Here is a 17,295-nt window from a genome sequence, read left to right on the forward strand (position 1 = left end):
AAAATACTTTAAAGATCAAAATTTGTTACCACTTTTGTAACGACTTCTGATTTTTTGTATCAGAAAAATTTGTTATAAAATATCACTTTGAATTGTAACAGTTCCGTTTTTTGTTACAAAATTTTTTTGTAACAGGGCATACTGCAATGGCCCCTTTTTTTGTTACAAAATCTTTTTCTTTCAAAATTTTGATTTTTTATAACAATTTTTTTTGTTACAAATATTACTTTTTCTTGTAATGTGTGCTTATTCTTTTTTACTTATCTCGTCTTAAAAGATGAGAGATAAATTTATAAAAAAATTTGTCTTATAAAAAAATTGAATAAGTATTAAGGTATAAAATATAAATTTTTTAAGGTGGAAACTCAGATGCAGTCGATTTCACATGAAGTTGATAATTGATAGTGATTAAATAATTTGACTGATTTGACTAAATTTTCATCTAATAGCTCTCAACTATTAACTTCACGTGAATATATATTGATATTTATAATTTTAATATTTATTTTATTTATTAAAATAATCACTAATTGTTATATTTTAGATTAGTTATCCAAAATTGTTGACATATTTTTTTAAATAGAAAATTGAACCTATTTGATCGCATTATTAATCTTGTCTATTATTAATTTTTTTTTTTTACAAATTATTGCGCAAAGAATTAATCTATGTGATATATAACAACAATTGGTTAATAAATTGATCAAAATATGTATTCTATAAAAAGTTATTTCTTAATGGAATAAAATTTATTATAACCTTAGGATAATTTTAAAACCAAAATAACATTAGGAGCAATTTTGGTTAAGACAAAATATTTGCGATCCAAACCATAATTTTATCTAAAGAAAAATATAAAGAACTAACTTTTAATTTGTTAGAATTTCTAACTTTAGTATTTAGATTTATGAATTAAAATTTAAAATTAAAAGTTTATAATCTAACGTTTAGAATTAATTATTTCACATTACTCTTCTATGTGTGACACTATGGACAAATTAAATAATGCTACCGATTCATTTGCTGTTCTAATTCCAATTATTAATGAAGCTGCGTATACATAAAGTAATCACATATATATACATATTTGCATCTTCACTGGCTTCCACATAGTTTTACTCTGCTAATTGAGTATCTTAGCTTCATTTAATGCTACTAACATCATTAGTTCATGCATACCGCGTTGATACTGGATTCGAAATAAATTGCACTTAACTAAAAGAATGTAATATAAATCACTTAATATGATAATTGTATAAGTGACTGATTCTATTACTTGAATTCATAATCTTATTAAATAAGGTTTTAGTCCGTAATCTTGAGATTACATGAATCTAATATCATTAGTTCATTACCTGAAAAACAGGGTCACCAATAAGTTTGACTACACTAGCAAGGGTTGTGATGGTTTATAAAATTGAAATCACAAAAGAAAAATGTCCAGGGACAGTGATCTATCTAATATCATTAAAATATAGTAATACAAATATATTTTACTTAGGAATATAATATAAAACTAGTGGATATAGAAGAAGGAGGTCACTATATGTTAAAATCCCAAGTCTCTTTTAAAAGAAAAAAGAAAAAACTTTTCCAATGACATCAACAAACTCAATAATGCAAAGACCAACATAATTAGTAAACGTGGCGAATGCACACTCACTGACAGCATCTTCGCACTTAACGTAACTGCGACGAAGCTCCCTCCATTTTATTTTCTACTAATTTCTCAAAGTAACGCAATGCAACCTTCATTTACGATCATATATATATACATATATGAATAATGAATCTTCACTACCTCACTCTGTAACCCTTGCTTCTTCTTATTTATAAGATATCATTGTTATTACTACCACAAACTCTTCTTTGCTTTTCTTTTTCCAATGGAAAATCCAACTAGCAGCACCATGCAAGAATGTAACAATGATAATGTGATGGTGCCGCAGTCTTACAGGGGAGTTCGTAAGAGAAAATGGGGCAAATGGGTGTCCGAAATTCGCGAACCGGGGAAGAAAACCAGAATATGGCTAGGGAGCTATGAGCTACCTGAAATGGCGGCTGCAGCCTACGATGTGGCGGCATTGCACCTTAGAGGCCGCTCTGCCAGGCTCAACTTCCCGGAGTTGGTGGAGACTATGCCCCGGCCGGTGAGTTCAAGGGCCGAGGACGTGCAAGCCGCGGCTCAGCAAGCTGCATTAAGATTCAAGAGTTCTACAGAGGTAGATAGTGCCCCTGATAACAACAAGGGCACTATCCTTCCCGTAAGGATAGGATTGTCTCCTAGTCAGATTCAGGCGATTAATGAATCTCCATTAGACTCGCCAAAAATGTGGATGCGAATGGCTACTGAAGCATTCATGTTTGGCTTCCATGATCATAATTATCATCATGATTATTGTGATTATGATTATGGTATGTTAGAGTTAAGCGAATGGGAAGAAATTCAGCATGAATCTTTATGGGATTCATGAATCATGCTTTGGAGAATTGAATAATCAATTACTATAAAGCATCTTCCCTAAATTTGATTTGGGTCCCTATAATATAGTATACTAAAATTAATGCAGCATGCTGCTAATGTCTAAGTGAGACTAATTCAAATGAAGCAATTGGATTTATTATTTAATTATGATGTTTGCATCATGTATATTATATATATAATAAGGTGGTATGTCCCATTTGATTTATATCCTTTGCTTAGCTTCTGAGTCATAAAATTAACCACCCAATTATTAATTCATTAATGGCTGTGCTCCTTTGATTTTCTCCTTCTTTGACATTTCATCATTATCATATCTTTTCCAGAATGGCTGTAACTTTGATGCAGAATTGAGCTTGTAAAATTGATGTGTTGGTTATTTCCATAATCGTCTAATTATATATAATTGGCATATATATTGCATTAAGAGCTTATTAACGAACTAATTTTGTTCAGCGTTAAACTAAAATATACATTATTTGGAATGGAATTATTCATCAAGGTATTCAGAGTTAAACTTGAAGAAAAACTAAATAATTGTTTTGCAAAAAACATTTACAACATGTATGGTGGGGTCATCACAAGTTAAACATAGCTATTACAAACTGTTTGACAATAAGACTCTTTGGAAGAAAATGAAAAAAATAAAACGCAAAGATTGTAAGAACGAGTTAAAAGCAATTTTCAAATTAAAAAAAAATTTGATCAAATACATACGACTTGAATTTTTTTTTCTTTTCTTTCTACATAGCTAGTATACAAAATTTAAATCCGAGAAGGCTTTGAGAATTATATATCAACGTAAGCATGAGGTCAGCATATCGGTTTGTTTAATTTTGTTAAGATAGCAGAGTAGGTGGCTTACTGTTTGCTTTCTGTAGGAAAGCAAGGTGTTAACCACGGATTACAATCTCCTCATGGTGGTTTTGAACGTGATTATACTATTATTAATAGATAAATAAATCCAACTATCTCGTCTTATTAAGTAACTGAAGTCTCTTATTATTTTCATTTTTTTTTAATTGAGGATGTCTTTTACTTTGAGAATTATTAAATTATGAAAAAGTATGGTAAATAACTCCTAACCAGAAGTTCAAATAGATTATTTTATATGGATCAACGCTCTGCTAGAATTTTCACTCAAGATTAGAGGACGACCTCGTCCAGAGAAGCATAAAAAAAGTGAAAACTCGAAAAGAGATAGATTTCAATCAACCATCTGAGTGCATGGAAATTGTCCCAACTGAAAAAAAATACATCCACAGCAACGAATGGATCATATAAAGATACACTATTGACGAGCTCAGGACTTAAAGATGATCAGAATACCTTGCCTAACATGAAAAATGATGGCCCCAACCCTGAGGACAAGTGGTATAGGGATGAAGATGACAAAGAAAGTGCTGATAAACCTTTCAATCCTTGTCCCACAATCCTTGTGGCAAAAGAGGAATTTGAAGAGTGGTGTAAACTATGGAAGAATGCTCTCATGGTCAAAGTGTTGGGTAAACGTGTAACGTTCGCGTTTATGGAACAACGACTCCGCAGAGATTGGGAAAAGAAATGTAAGATTCATGTTATTGATATGAATCGTGACTACTTCTTGGTTCACTTTGTAGATGAGGAGGATTACGCGCATGCGCTTATGGAGGGTCCTTGGATGATTGTTGGCCACTACCTCATCGTGCAAAGATGGCGGCCTTTTTTCTTATGCGGATCGACAGAAATTAGAAAGATCGCAGCTTGGATTCGCATTCCAAACCTGCCGATCGAGCCATATAACCACCGATTCCTCTGGAGAGTTGGCTTAGCCATTGGGCACATGCTCAAGATTGATCGTACTATCTCAATTCACTCAATGGGTAAATTCGCTCGTATATGTGTGGAGATCGACCTAGCAAAACAACTAGTACCGAAAATCTCAGTGCTTGGCTATGAACTACATCTCGAATGTGAAGGTTTGTACCAAATTTGCTTCTCCTACGGCAAATATGGCCACAGATATGAACAATGCATGGAAAACGGTGCTAACAATGGCGACCCTATGGAAGAGAACCGTTCCGGTGATAGTCTGCAGGGTGAGGTGCCGGCCGGCAGTGCTGGAGACGAAAATGGAAGGGCTGCAGAATCACAAGATCACCGCAATCATAGCAACGGTAAGTCCAACCCGAATTTCGGGCCTTGGATGGTAGTGCAAAGATACAATAATATAAAGAAACCCCAAGTAGGAAAGAAACATTTTCACGCCAACCAAGATGTGATTACTATCTACAGCCGTGAAGAAGAAAACTCCCCAAAAAGGAATAATCCTAATTCGGGATCCCGCTTTGATATCCTGTAGAAAGAGAATCCGAAAAGTATACATGAAGATGTGATTGATTATGAAGTGAGCCATGGTATTTTGGGAAGGAATGGGCCTCAAGTAAACCAAGCCCAAGTTACAACCAGTAAGATCAAAGTGCAAAAAAGGACCATCAAACCGGGTGCTGGGAAAAACCCACAAAACCAGCAAAAATCTGCTATCCGCCCAAAATCCACAATCGAACCGGGTAGGAAGGAAAATATTGGCAAAAACAAACCCAAAATGCCAGGACCCTCTACGGTAAACCCTAAAGGGTCGGAGAACCATATGGAAGCTGCGAAGGGGAAGAAACACAACTCTGAGCTTTAAGGTATGGAAATGGTGGTTAGTGAATACATGAAAAGGATGGAGCGAGACCGATGGGATGCCTTTAATACTTTGAAAGATTCTCGAAGAAATCTGGAGAAGCATGTGGTAAGAGAGAATTTGCTTTTCAACCCAGATAAACAACAGCAACCTACAGAGGAGCCAATGGAGAACACGGGGGCCAAAGGTAACCAAGTGAGACACCTTGACGTTGCCATGATCGATGCCGGTGGTGGTGGAACCCTGATTGCATCATCGTCTCGGGACCAGGTGAGTCCGCTGCTTGGGGCTTGTTCCCGTAAGTAAATCTGGCCGTGTGGCTTCCCTTTCACACCAGGTTTGATCATGAACATCATTAGTTGAAACTACAGGGGGTGGGTAGGAAAGCCTTCCCTTCACTCATCCGAGATCTGCGACATGAGTATAGAGCAAATTTGTTCTTTCTATTGGAAACCCATGTAAGTGGTATCCAAGGAAATCAAATTCGGGACAAGATAGGCTTTGATCAATCCTTTGTAGTGGATGCAACAGGGCATGCTAGAGGAATCTGGTGTCTCTGGGATTCCTCTATTTGGAAGGTGGACGTTCTGGAGCATGATAGGCAGTTTATTCACCTTAAAATCTCTGGTAATAACTCAACTCCCTGGCTCATTTCTGCTATATATGGGAGCCCCCAAAGGGCGACTAGAAGATTGTTATAGCAACACCTTAAAACCTATGCTGCTAATGTTAATCTCCCCTGGTGTCTGTTAGGCGATTTTAACGCGATGCTTCATAATCACGAAAAAAGTAGAAAGGCGCTGAGTACTAGTCACAGGGCTTGCAAAGATTTTCAGGATTGTGTTTTGACTTTGTGGCTTGGTTGATTTGGGATTTACAGGCTGGCCCTTCACCTGGAAGAGAGGTAATCTTGCAGAGAGATTAGACAGGAGATTAAGCAACCTGGATTGCCAAATTAAATTCCCAGAGGTGATTATTAAACATATACCCATGCTTAAATCAGATCACTCTCCTACCTGCCTGCAACTCTCTCCAACCTTCTCTCAAAATAGAGGGAGACAGCCATTTTGCTTTCTTGCGGTATGGATCACTCACCCAGATTTTGGAAATGTTGTGGATGCTTCTTGGAATGTTCAGGGCTCCTGGGCTGAGGGCATTTCGAATTTTAAAAGTACGATTAAGGATCGGAATAAGTTAATTTTCGGAAACATCTTTCAGTGAAAGCAGAGAATTCTTAGACGCCTTCAAGGTTTTAATTCTAGCTTGGGGCATTCCCAAAACTCCTTTCTTGAAAAGCTGCAAAAAGATCTGTGGGTTAAATATGAACAGATTCTCATCCAGGAAGAAATCCTTTTGTTCCAAAAGTCTAGAAACAAGTGGATTGAATTCGGGGATCGCAATATTAAGTTCTTCCACGGTTCTACTATGATTAGAAGACGCAAAATAAAATTGTTTTCCTTCAAAATGACACCGATGACTAGATAACTGACAAGGCTATTCTAGAAAATATGGCCACTTCCTTCTTCTCTAATCTCTATACTGATAGCCCTGCCCACACTTCCTTTTTTTTACAAAACATGTTTTCCACTCTGAGTAACTCAAATTTCCACACATTAGGCCGAAATGTATCTAATGAGGAAATCAAAGATGCCATGTTTGACATTGGCAGTTGGAAGGCCCCGGGCAGAGACGGCTTGAAAGCCATCTTCTACCAAAGTTAGTGGAGCAAAATAGGCAGTGACATCTGTAATCTAACCAAGAATATTTTCCAGCAACCAGATAAGGTCAAAGAGGTAAATGAGACGCTCATCACTCTTATCCCGAAAGTCGAACCTGTCTCACACCTGAAGCAGCTGAGACCCATCAGCCTTTGTAATGTTTCATATAAGGTGGTTACAAAAATACTGGCTAATAGGTTGAGAAGTGTTATGAACAAGTTGGTTAGGCCGAATCAATGCAGCTTTGTTCCTAGGGTAGCGTTTGTTTTCGGGGGCAGGACACGGAGACATGGACAACACTTGTTTAAAAAGTGTTTGGAAGCAGAGACATGGACAGTGGACATATTGTCTCCGAGACAATTTTTTATACTTTTGTGTCCACTCTTTCACGAAGGACAATGATGGACACGGGATTTGGAAGAGTGGACACGGACAATTTTATAAATTTTGTTTTCCTTTTTTTCCACTATTACCCCTTCTTATTTTTCCTATTGCGTTGTTTAGAAATATTTTTTTTTTCATGTTCTTCCTCTATCTCTTTCTTTTCCAGGTACTCTCTCCTTTCTGTAGAATTTTTTATTGGGGGTAGATAATTCTTTTCTTTTTATCGTTTTACTTCAATACCATTTTAACTTTATATTATATTATTTGATTTGTAATAAAAATAATAACAAAAATAATTAATCTTAAAACTTTTGAAAGATAGATATTAGCAAAAGTAAAATTAATCTTTTAAAATGCTAAAAAATAATTTATAAATTGTAATTCCATGTGTATCTAAACATAATACTAGACATTACATTAGTGTCTTGTCCATCGTATCCAAACACAATACACAAAAGATAATTTTTAATGTCTCCGTTCTATTGTCTCCATTTTAGTGTCATGTTCTATCCTGTCTCTAAAAACAAACGTAGCCTAGTAGACAGAGCTCCGATAACATCATCATCACTCAAAAAGTCATTCACTCTATGAGGAATAAAAAAGGGGAAAAAGGTTGGTTGGCCATCAAGATTGACCTGGAAAAAGCTTACGATAGACTTAAATGGAGATTTATCAAGGAGACCCTCTTGGATATCGATTTCCCTCAAAACTTCATTAATCTAACCCTCTCCTGTATCTCGACTGCCAAAATGAGAGTCCTATGGAATGGGGAGGAACTCGAGGAATTCTCTCCTACTAGAGGCCATCTCTCCTTATATTTTTGTTCTTTGCATTGAAAGGCTCTCCCAACTCATCAGCACAGCAGTGGATCAAGACGTTTGGAAGCCTATCCGCCTAAAGAAGGATGGGCCACCTATCTCCCATCTGTGCTTTGCGGTTGATATTATTCTTTTTGCAGACGCCAGAGTTGACCAAGCCAACATCATTAATAAGTGCCTCGAAGCTTTCTGTCAAAGCTCCGGCCAGAATGTTAGCAATGAGAAAACTAGAACCTTCTTCTCAAAAAATGTGGGGCACACGGTACGTACAGAGATAAGTAATGTCCTGCAGTTTGCCAGAACTGATGATTTGGGAAAATATTTGGGTGTCCCCGTTCTTCATTCAAAAGTAACAAAGCACACCTTTGAAGGCATCATCAACAAACTCCATGCTAGACTAAATTCTTGGAAAGCTTCCTCTCTCTCCCTGGCTAGAAGAACAACTTTGGTAAAATCTGTCTTTTCTTCAATGCCTTTGTACAATATGCAATCTGCTATACTACCTGCTACTACTTGTAATACTATTGATCATATTTATAAAAATTTTAGTTGGAGTACCACAGATCAAAATAAGAAGATACACCTTCTTAACTAGAAGAAGATCTGTGAGCCAAAACACTCTGCAGATTGGGCATTAGACATGTAAGCCATAGCAATCAAGCCTTTATGATGAAGGCCGGTTGGGGGGATTATAGCAAAAAAGGACGACCTTTAGGCTAGAGCCCTCCGATCAAAGTATGGTTGCGGTAACGACATTATGCCCAGAGGGGAGAAAAAGAGAAGCAATTCCAATCTTTAGAGGGGTATCTATGCTTCCTGGGAGAATGTTGAATGCAACTGCATTTGGAGAATTGGTGATGGAACCCGAATTCGCTTCTGGAATCATCACTGGGTTCCGGGTGCAAGACATTTGAGCGACTCTTCAATTCAGGTAAGTAGTGGTTTTAATTCTTCTGAGATGCTGATGGATTTTTGCGATATTTCAGAACAATGGGATGTGGGAAAGCTTCAATGGATGTTGCCAGAGAATATAGTCAAGAAAATTATTGCCATCTCTCCCCCGTCCCCTTGGAAGGAAGCCGATCATATAGTCTGGGGGCCTTCTTCGGACGGGACTTTCAGTGCAAAGTCAGCATACCAGGTGACCATGGAGGAACAGCATACTCAAAATAAGAACTTTCGATTGGTGTGGAATTGGCAGGGCCTTGAACGTATCAGAACCTTTCTATGGCTGGTGACTCATAACGCAATCCTTACGAACTCAGAAAGGAAGCGGAGACACTTAACTAATGATGACTCTTGCCCACAGTGCCAATGTCATGAGGAATCAGCCATCCATGTGCTTCGCGACTGTTTCTATGCCAAAAGCATATGGCAAAAGCTCTTCCCTCCCAATGGGATTAATTACTTCTTCAATACCGACCTCAACGAGTGGTTGCTTCAGAACCTGATGTCCAACAATACTTGGAGTTTCTTATTCGGTGTAGCAGTGTCATCTATTTAGTATCTTCGACACAAGCTTGTTTTTAATGGTGATTCAGTTCTTGTCACGATAGCCGTAAACTAGATTCGAGCGCGGTCGGAGGAGTTCGGTAGAGTGGCTAGAAGCAACTTAAAAGTGTGGAATACCCAAACTACTGGTGACTGTTCTATAAGATGGTCTCGACCTGAGGAGGGGTGTATTAAGGTTAATGTTGATGGTTCCTGGTTTTGCCACAAAAACAATGCTGCTTGTGGCGGTATCTTCAAAGATTCGGAGGGAAGATTTTTGAAGGGGTTCTCCTGCAACATGGGGAATTGCTCAATTATGCATGCGGAATTGTGGGCAGTCATTCATGGGCTTAATATTGCTACAACTAACGGTTATCATAACTTTGTTATGGAATCCGACTCGGCTGCTGCCATAAACTTTATTAACCATGGCTGCTCCCCAACTCATCCTTGTGCTCCGCTGGTTCAGGATATCCGTATATTGGCGGTCCGGGTCCATAAAATCACTTGGATACACTCCCTTCGTGAAGCTAATTCCGTGGCGGATCTCCTTACTAAGAAGGGACAAGATCTCCCTGTTGGTTTGCACCTGTTTGACCAAGCCCACCTTGTATTAGTTATGCCTTTCTTTGTGACTGTTTTGAAACCATCAAGTTAAGGGGGTCTTAAACTCTTGCTCCCCTCTTGCTTATTGGCGTTTTCTTCTCTCTTGGCATCCTTGATCCCCTTTTGAATTTTTAATTAGCTAACTTTAAACAACTGCAATTAATAATTATTAATTATATATTTTTTAAAAAATAAAATTTAAATAATCACTAATTAATGATAATTAATTAATATAAAGTACAATTTAAAAACATTTATTAACTTGTTGTTAGTTAGACCCTTGTTGATTATCTAATAAGATTGTTTAATTATTTGATAATATTTGATTAAATTATTTAACATAATATGTATCAACATCGTAACTATATCGTCTTTACATAAAAATATTTTCATATGGAAGTCACCATTTTTATAGGAGTGATTATTTTTTCTATTAAATTTTAATTAGTATAATTTTTTTTGAGTTGGTTTAATTTAATATTTGGATTAAGAATATAAATATATATAAGAGTAGCTTTTTAAAATGCACTTATTCATCTAATAGGGAGACAAATTAAACCACTCAACGCAGTCGTAGATTTAATGGACCAAGTAGTTTGAACTTAAGCTGTTAAGCATGTTAGCAATGTCTTGTATTTCACGTCGTCGTTTTAATTTAACCTTGAATCTTTGATTTCGCGTAACCAAATTCTAAAAGAGAATGCTTAATTGAATGAGTTAGAACTTAAAAGGAGAATGATGCAGAAATCGTAGCCGCCCAAATCTATTTGGCCCTAACGGGTATGACTTTTGTGCAGCGAGTTTTACTGTTGACATTTTCATTCAGAATTCACCGTTGACATTTGACATTTGACGCTCCCTACTTTTCAAAATTAAGGCTAACCGGTGTTATTTACTTCAGAATTAACGAAATAACTACTACTTGCAATGGAGGGGCAGTTTGGGGACCCACACATATATATGTTATTAAAGTAATTTGTGTCAGATGCTTATTTGCTTAGATAGTACTCCGTATGGAGTAACAGTTATTGCGCAAAGTCGATACTAGAAACTAGATACATACAACTGTCACCAGAGCTATATTTATTGTGTGAAAGTTTCTCATATACTATTGTCTGAATCAATTTGAACCATATGATATCCTCCAGGGTTAAGAGCATTTGCCATAGGCACCACAAACGATGATGGAATAAATTAATATGATATATTATGGAGAGAATTGGGAAAGAACTATTGAAACAGGGATTAGTTTGGAAAGAATCTGGTAAAACTTTTTGCTCATCAAATGTAATTCTAAATTGGTTCGGGAGAAAAAGAATCGGTTATATATTGACATGGAGATCATAGGATCGTTTTATATGCATTTGAAGGAGAGCTTCCAGCAAGTAAGGAACAAATACGACAAGACGCAGGACTTGTAACATGTTAGATTGCATGTTCATATCAAATCAAATTACAGTATACCTCGTTTTGATAATTTTTTTTTTTTGCTTTTTTCTTTTGTAGTTTCTAATTTTTTTTCCAGTTTACCGCATCTTTTAACCTAATAGCCTAAGAATTATTTCATTGTCAATAGATTACTGTATGTGTAAGACAAGATTCGAACCAACACTTGCTTAAACAAATTAATAAATTAATCACTAGACCAACCTAATTTAATTTTTATAATTTTTAACTTATTCATTTAGAAAAAAAAAAAACTCAGATCTCTTTGTACCTATTTTTCGTAAGATGCTTGCTAGTTGCTACTTCCCAAACAAGATTAGCATAATAATAATAAGACGGATATTTACTTCTTTGGTTCTCAACAAATTTTGGACTAAATACTTTAATTTTCAGCTAAAATTAATTACTCAATTTATTCCTAGTAATTAATTCTATTAGTTATTTGGGTTCTTTGTTCCGTCAACTCTAATGGGGGATAAAATAGTCCATGTCCCCCCTGTTCGAAAACGATGCCATTCTTTCTCAATTTTTATCGTATCTTGCATAACCCTAACATTCATACTCTCCTTCTTTATTTTCATAGTCTTTTTTTCCATCTTCTCCTTCCTCCTCTTCAACTCCAAGATCAAACCATGGTGTAACTGCCACGCATGTCGCACCTATCTCAACATGTCATAGACCACACACTTTCCAAATTTCTATGACTGGTACACCCACCACAAGCATCCACCTCTACGTCCTCGATAACAACAACACTTTCAACTCCGACAACATCCACAACATCCTCAAGATCAAGTTCCACAACTACCCTAAGAGCATACATTTTTTCCATTCTCCAACAAGCAATATAAATTGTTGGATATTAGAACATGATGAGAAGATTCTTCTTCGACATCATATGCAAATTCTCATTTGGAATAGATCCCAAGTGCTTCATTCCATCTCTTCCGGAGTCCAAACTGGCTGACAGCTTCGACCTCACATCCAAGCTATCGGTACAGCGAACAATGTCGCCATCACCGCTCATATGAAAACTAAAGCGATTACTGAACATTGGTTCGGAGAAGAAGCTGAAGGAAGCGATCAGAGTAGTGGATAATGTGGCCATGAAGATGATAGGGCAGAAGAGGAGGGAGATGGCGACGACGACGACGACGACGGGTCTTAACAAATCGAACTTGCTATCTAGATTCATTGGATCCATCGAAAACAACAAGTACTTGAGAGACATAGTCATTAGTTTTATTAGTTTTATGAGTATGATGAATTGGTTGAGAACAAGTTGAAGATTTTTCTTGTTGTGAACATTAAAGTTGCAGAGTGTGCATTGTGTAGCTTGTGTAGCTTGAAATTGCAGTGTTAGACTATTAGAATTATACGAGATATAATGAAAATTGGAGAAAAACAGTGTTGTTTCCGAATAGAAAGCTCAGGGACCATTTTGTCCCTCCGTCAAAATTATCAAGGACTATTTTATCCTCCGTTAGAGTTGATGGAACAAAGGACCTAAGTAACTAACGGAGTTAATTGTTAGAGACTAATCGAATAATTAATTTTAATTAGAAACTAAAATGTCTAGTCCAAAACTTTTTGGAGACCAAAACGAATAAATACTCTAATAATAATAATAATAATTTTGAAAATTTTTGAAAAGTAAAACTAAAACATACCTAAAGTATTGAAGAGTGAAGACCTGAACCGAGAAGCAGAGAAAGGAACAAGCGAGGTGACCAAATGATGACCGCGTAGAGGAGAGCCAGAGCATCGGACTGCATAGGAGACGACAGTGATTGCTAGGCCTTTGGGAAGTGAGGACTTTGACGGCGATGACGACTACAGGCAGCGAAGGCAATAACACTCGGAGAAGGTGACAAAGGCAAAAAGAAGGAAGCTGGCGAGGGATGGTGATGTCGGCAACAAAGGGCATGCGACGGCCCGATAGGAGGAAGAAGATGGAACAGAGCTAGGAGTGAGGCACGACTCTAATATGGAGGACATTTTGGTCATTTACCTACTTGCTAAATAACAAAAGGAAAATAGGGAACCTTATCGTACATGGTATACTAGTGTTCCAATTAAGTGAATGGAACATTTGAAAATTAATTGCAAGCAAACCATGAAAAGAAAAAATAACGTCAAATAATTCAGCTCAGACTTAAGAGTGGTAATTGACTAATTGTGCTTCTGGTAACCGAATATCGATGTGAATGTTTCAATAATGAACTGATAATTGGATTGAATATTACACCCGCCATATTACGGCAGCCTCTTATAAAAGCAATGCAAAATGAACAAAATAGCATTGCAAACAATGTGATCTACTTTATTCGCCAATTATACAGTAATCACTGCACCGGCTGAACTAAATGTCTAACAATTAAATCTCATAAAACTTTAACAAAAATTTACTGTGCAGTTGATTCTTTCAGATATGCAATAAGATCAGCGCGTTCCTGGGGTTTCTTAAGACCTGGAAACACCATCTTTGTCCCTGGAATATACTGCAAAAGAGGGTAAAAAAAGGTCACAAAAAAAAAAAAAACACAAGTCAACGACGTCTTGCATGGCATACAGATTTTCTTAATGCCACAATTGAACGAAATATGTCAGTGATGATTACCTTTTTGGGGTTAAGCAAGTAATCATATAGGGTCTTTTCCTCCCAAGTCACAGCCATGCTCTTGTTAGCAGCAGAATAGGAGTATCCAGGAGTAGTGCCTGACTGCCTTCCAAACAAACCATTCAGATTAGGTCCTGAAATTATAAATAAAGGTGACGGTTTCAGCCTTCAGAATTGACAATGACATTATTCAAAAAGAACACACAGGTAACGCATAAAATCAATTCTATAACTGCCTCAAGTGGTTATGGTCAGTAATCAAGTATCATGTTTATTATACACACTGCTAAATGCTCTTCAGCTTAAAACTATTTGTAAAAATCGAACCGAATTGTGTTAAGATTCTCTAATTCAAATTTAAACCATCCGGAATCATGTTAAAAGAACAATCCAATGTTTCCATTCATATAATCACATCAACAAACCGCATTTACAATAACATCTTACAACTATTACCATCTGTTCTAAAATTTTAAGCAGATCTGAATAACTAGGATTAAAGCACACTTAATGCACGATAACAATTACGATAAAAACGTGAAATGCAAAACTAGCGTCCGATCTGCAGATCTAGGCCTTAACTCGCTTAAATACAATAAGAAAAGCATTAATGAAGAAACATGCAAACACGATTCAATCCGAAATCGAAAATATCGATCACATATAAAAACAAATCGTATGAATAGCGAGGAATGAAGGAGGGAGCTAACCTTGTTTGTGGCCGGCACCTTTCTCGACGGTATGGCACTGAGCGCACTTGGTCTTGAAGATTTTCTCGCCGGACTTGGAGTCGCCGGGAGGTGCCTGGTCAAAAGACGCCATTAATGCTGCGTTTGTTTTCTCGGGAAAAGGGAATGAGAATGTGAAAACTAAACTAATGGCACAGAAGAGAAGAACGCGAGGGTTGTAAAGAAAGATTTATATATATAGGGATTCGAGGGAGAAGGTGGGAAATTGAAAATGGAACGCGGTCGCCACGGTGCTTCAAACGCAGCCCTAACTTTTTCCGCTGACGTGGACCCTTTTTGGCCCTCTAATTATTCCCTTTGGTCAGTGGCGTTAGCGTGAGGCTTAGGTCAAGTTCGGTTTTTCACTTTTTCATGAGATTTGTTTTCTAATGAAAAAGTGCTACAAGAATAAATAAATCAAGCTGTTTATTTATTTTATTTATTGTTTGATAGGTAATGTAAATTTGTCATCCTTGTTTCAAATTAAATTTTTTAGAACAATTTTTAAAATTTAAATTATAATAAAAATCATGATTTCTTATTGCTGTTATGTTAAATAATAAAATAAATGACTTGATTTATTTTTAGAGTTTTTAAAATTTCTCGTGTTTTCCTTGTGCTATGTAAAGGGACTCTGCATAAGTTAGGTAAGCGATTATCAAACTTGTAACCCTTATTTAGTTTGAATAAAACTAGTATTGCCAATTATTGACCTTGTGCTTATATAAGAATCTTTTTTGGTGAAGCCATTGAAGCACAATCCACTTAGGTTTGGTAAAACGAATAAATTCTTATTCTAATAACGTGTTTAAATTTTAGAATATTTATTATATAAAATAATCTACTAATACAAATATTAATTTAGACAAGTGTTCCATGGATCCTAATTTTGTGGATTTTCTTGGGTTCTATATGAATGCTACCAAGTAAAACACTTGATCTAGATGTTTATAAATTAGAATTAATAGATATAGATGCCTAAATATAACGAATATTTTCAGTCAAGAACTTGGTGCTAAGGTTATCATTTTAATTCTCCCTTTAGAAATGTCATAATTGTTTCAATATTTTTTTACGTGTGAAACAATTAAAAAGGTCCTGCTAGCTACCATTTACCAAGAGGTCGAAGATTTTGAAATACTCTGTTCAGGAGAGTTTCCTTTAATTTTAAGAGATGACCAAAACTTTATGAATGATAATATTGATGGAAGAGACTCGTTAGTCATTTCACTAGTAATGTGTTCAAATCCACACCCAACCTCATCAGATTCTCATGGTCGTCATATCTAATATAATCTAAACTATAGTTTCATCTACCCACCTCTCCTACTAAAAAGATACAAGCATTGATTAATTCTTAAAGTAAACTCTCAATCTTTCCCCTAACCGAAACATAGGAAGACAAAGTAGTTCCTCAAGAAATTGACAACTTCGTCTCATCATAATTTTTAAAACATAGACATATTGGCGCTTCCATAACTGAGTAGATTTTTACAAAATGACTAATCTATCACTTTCTTTTAAATGATGAGAAAAATTTTGTCAATTTCAAATTCTGAGGCAACTTTGTCCTCTATCATTTTTGTTAGGGCTGAAATTCGAGGTTTAATACTAATACTAAAATGTAAACCACAAGAACTAGAAACAACAAAGTAAGGCACCCATTGTCACTCCAAGTAGTATGATTCTTGGTTTATCTAATGCCTGTTTCAGGGTTTTGAAAAGGCTGGCTTGCGGAGGCCAGGTATCTGCATAAACCAAGAATTTTGTGAACCAAATATTTAGTAATTAGTAGCAGAATAGTCAAATCACATCTAAAATATTTAAAAAATAAAAAGAAAATTACTAAATTTAGGAGAAAGCAATCGTTGTACAACAACGGAATCAACTATACCCTTTTTGTTCTTAAATAAATTCAAACTTCCATTACTTTTTTATGCAATAGTTCTTATATTGCATGATGCAAGTAATGTGACAGCAAATCACCATTCAAACAGTGGATGAAGGCCTAAAGGGTGGATGTTACATATATGCATGTATGCAAGAATGGTTGTAATCATAATACTGAGAGCTTAATAAAGCAGGTTGGTATTGCTTCTTGACTTCTTATCATACTCAAATGGGATGAAAAACACCATTTTCCAGTATTTGAAGTGACAGCTTGCAATGGATGGTACCAACTTAATGAAATCTGTCTAGAATGGAGAATATAAAAGATGAGGCATTCGTACCTCAACTCCATGAGGGCCTATTCGGTTGCGAGAAATAAAGTTTATAACCAGATTTGCAAATTCTTCAGGTGAATCTTCCTGAATATAGTGCTAGAATATGTTA

At 36.1% G+C, this 17,295-nt stretch overlaps 3 protein-coding genes across 3 annotated transcripts in view; 1 reads left to right on the top strand and 2 right to left on the bottom strand.

The window, feature by feature from the left end:
• On the top strand, positions 1,777 to 2,819 carry LOC107641735 (ethylene-responsive transcription factor ERF022). Its single transcript, XM_016345207.2, has one exon. The coding sequence runs from the start codon at positions 1,887 to 1,889 to the stop codon at positions 2,472 to 2,474; it is 588 nt and encodes a 195-aa protein (XP_016200693.1). The 5' UTR covers positions 1,777 to 1,886; the 3' UTR covers positions 2,475 to 2,819.
• LOC107643157 (cytochrome c) overlaps positions 13,769 to 17,295 on the bottom strand; it is a 15,404-nt gene continuing 11,877 nt past the window's right edge. Inside the window, exons 4-6 of the mRNA XM_016346731.2 lie at positions 14,944 to 15,056; positions 14,234 to 14,367; positions 13,769 to 14,114 (exon numbers count right to left, since the gene is read on the bottom strand). Coding sequence (XP_016202217.1) covers positions 14,019 to 14,114; positions 14,234 to 14,367; positions 14,944 to 15,055 — 342 coding nt within the window. The 5' untranslated portion in view covers position 15,056 and the 3' untranslated portion in view covers positions 13,769 to 14,018. The remainder of the gene's footprint in view (positions 14,115 to 14,233; positions 14,368 to 14,943; positions 15,057 to 17,295) is intronic.
• Positions 16,137 to 17,295, bottom strand: part of LOC107643156 (protein phosphatase methylesterase 1) — a 6,655-nt gene continuing 5,496 nt past the window's right edge. The window contains exons 12-13 of the mRNA XM_016346730.2: positions 17,193 to 17,270; positions 16,137 to 16,709 (exon numbers count right to left, since the gene is read on the bottom strand). Of these exons, the coding sequence (XP_016202216.1) occupies positions 16,671 to 16,709; positions 17,193 to 17,270 (117 nt within the window). The 3' untranslated portion in view covers positions 16,137 to 16,670. The remainder of the gene's footprint in view (positions 16,710 to 17,192; positions 17,271 to 17,295) is intronic.

This window comes from Arachis ipaensis, chromosome B05, assembly GCF_000816755.2.
Source record: "Arachis ipaensis cultivar K30076 chromosome B05, Araip1.1, whole genome shotgun sequence".
Classification (NCBI taxonomy): Eukaryota; Viridiplantae; Streptophyta; class Magnoliopsida; order Fabales; family Fabaceae; genus Arachis; species Arachis ipaensis.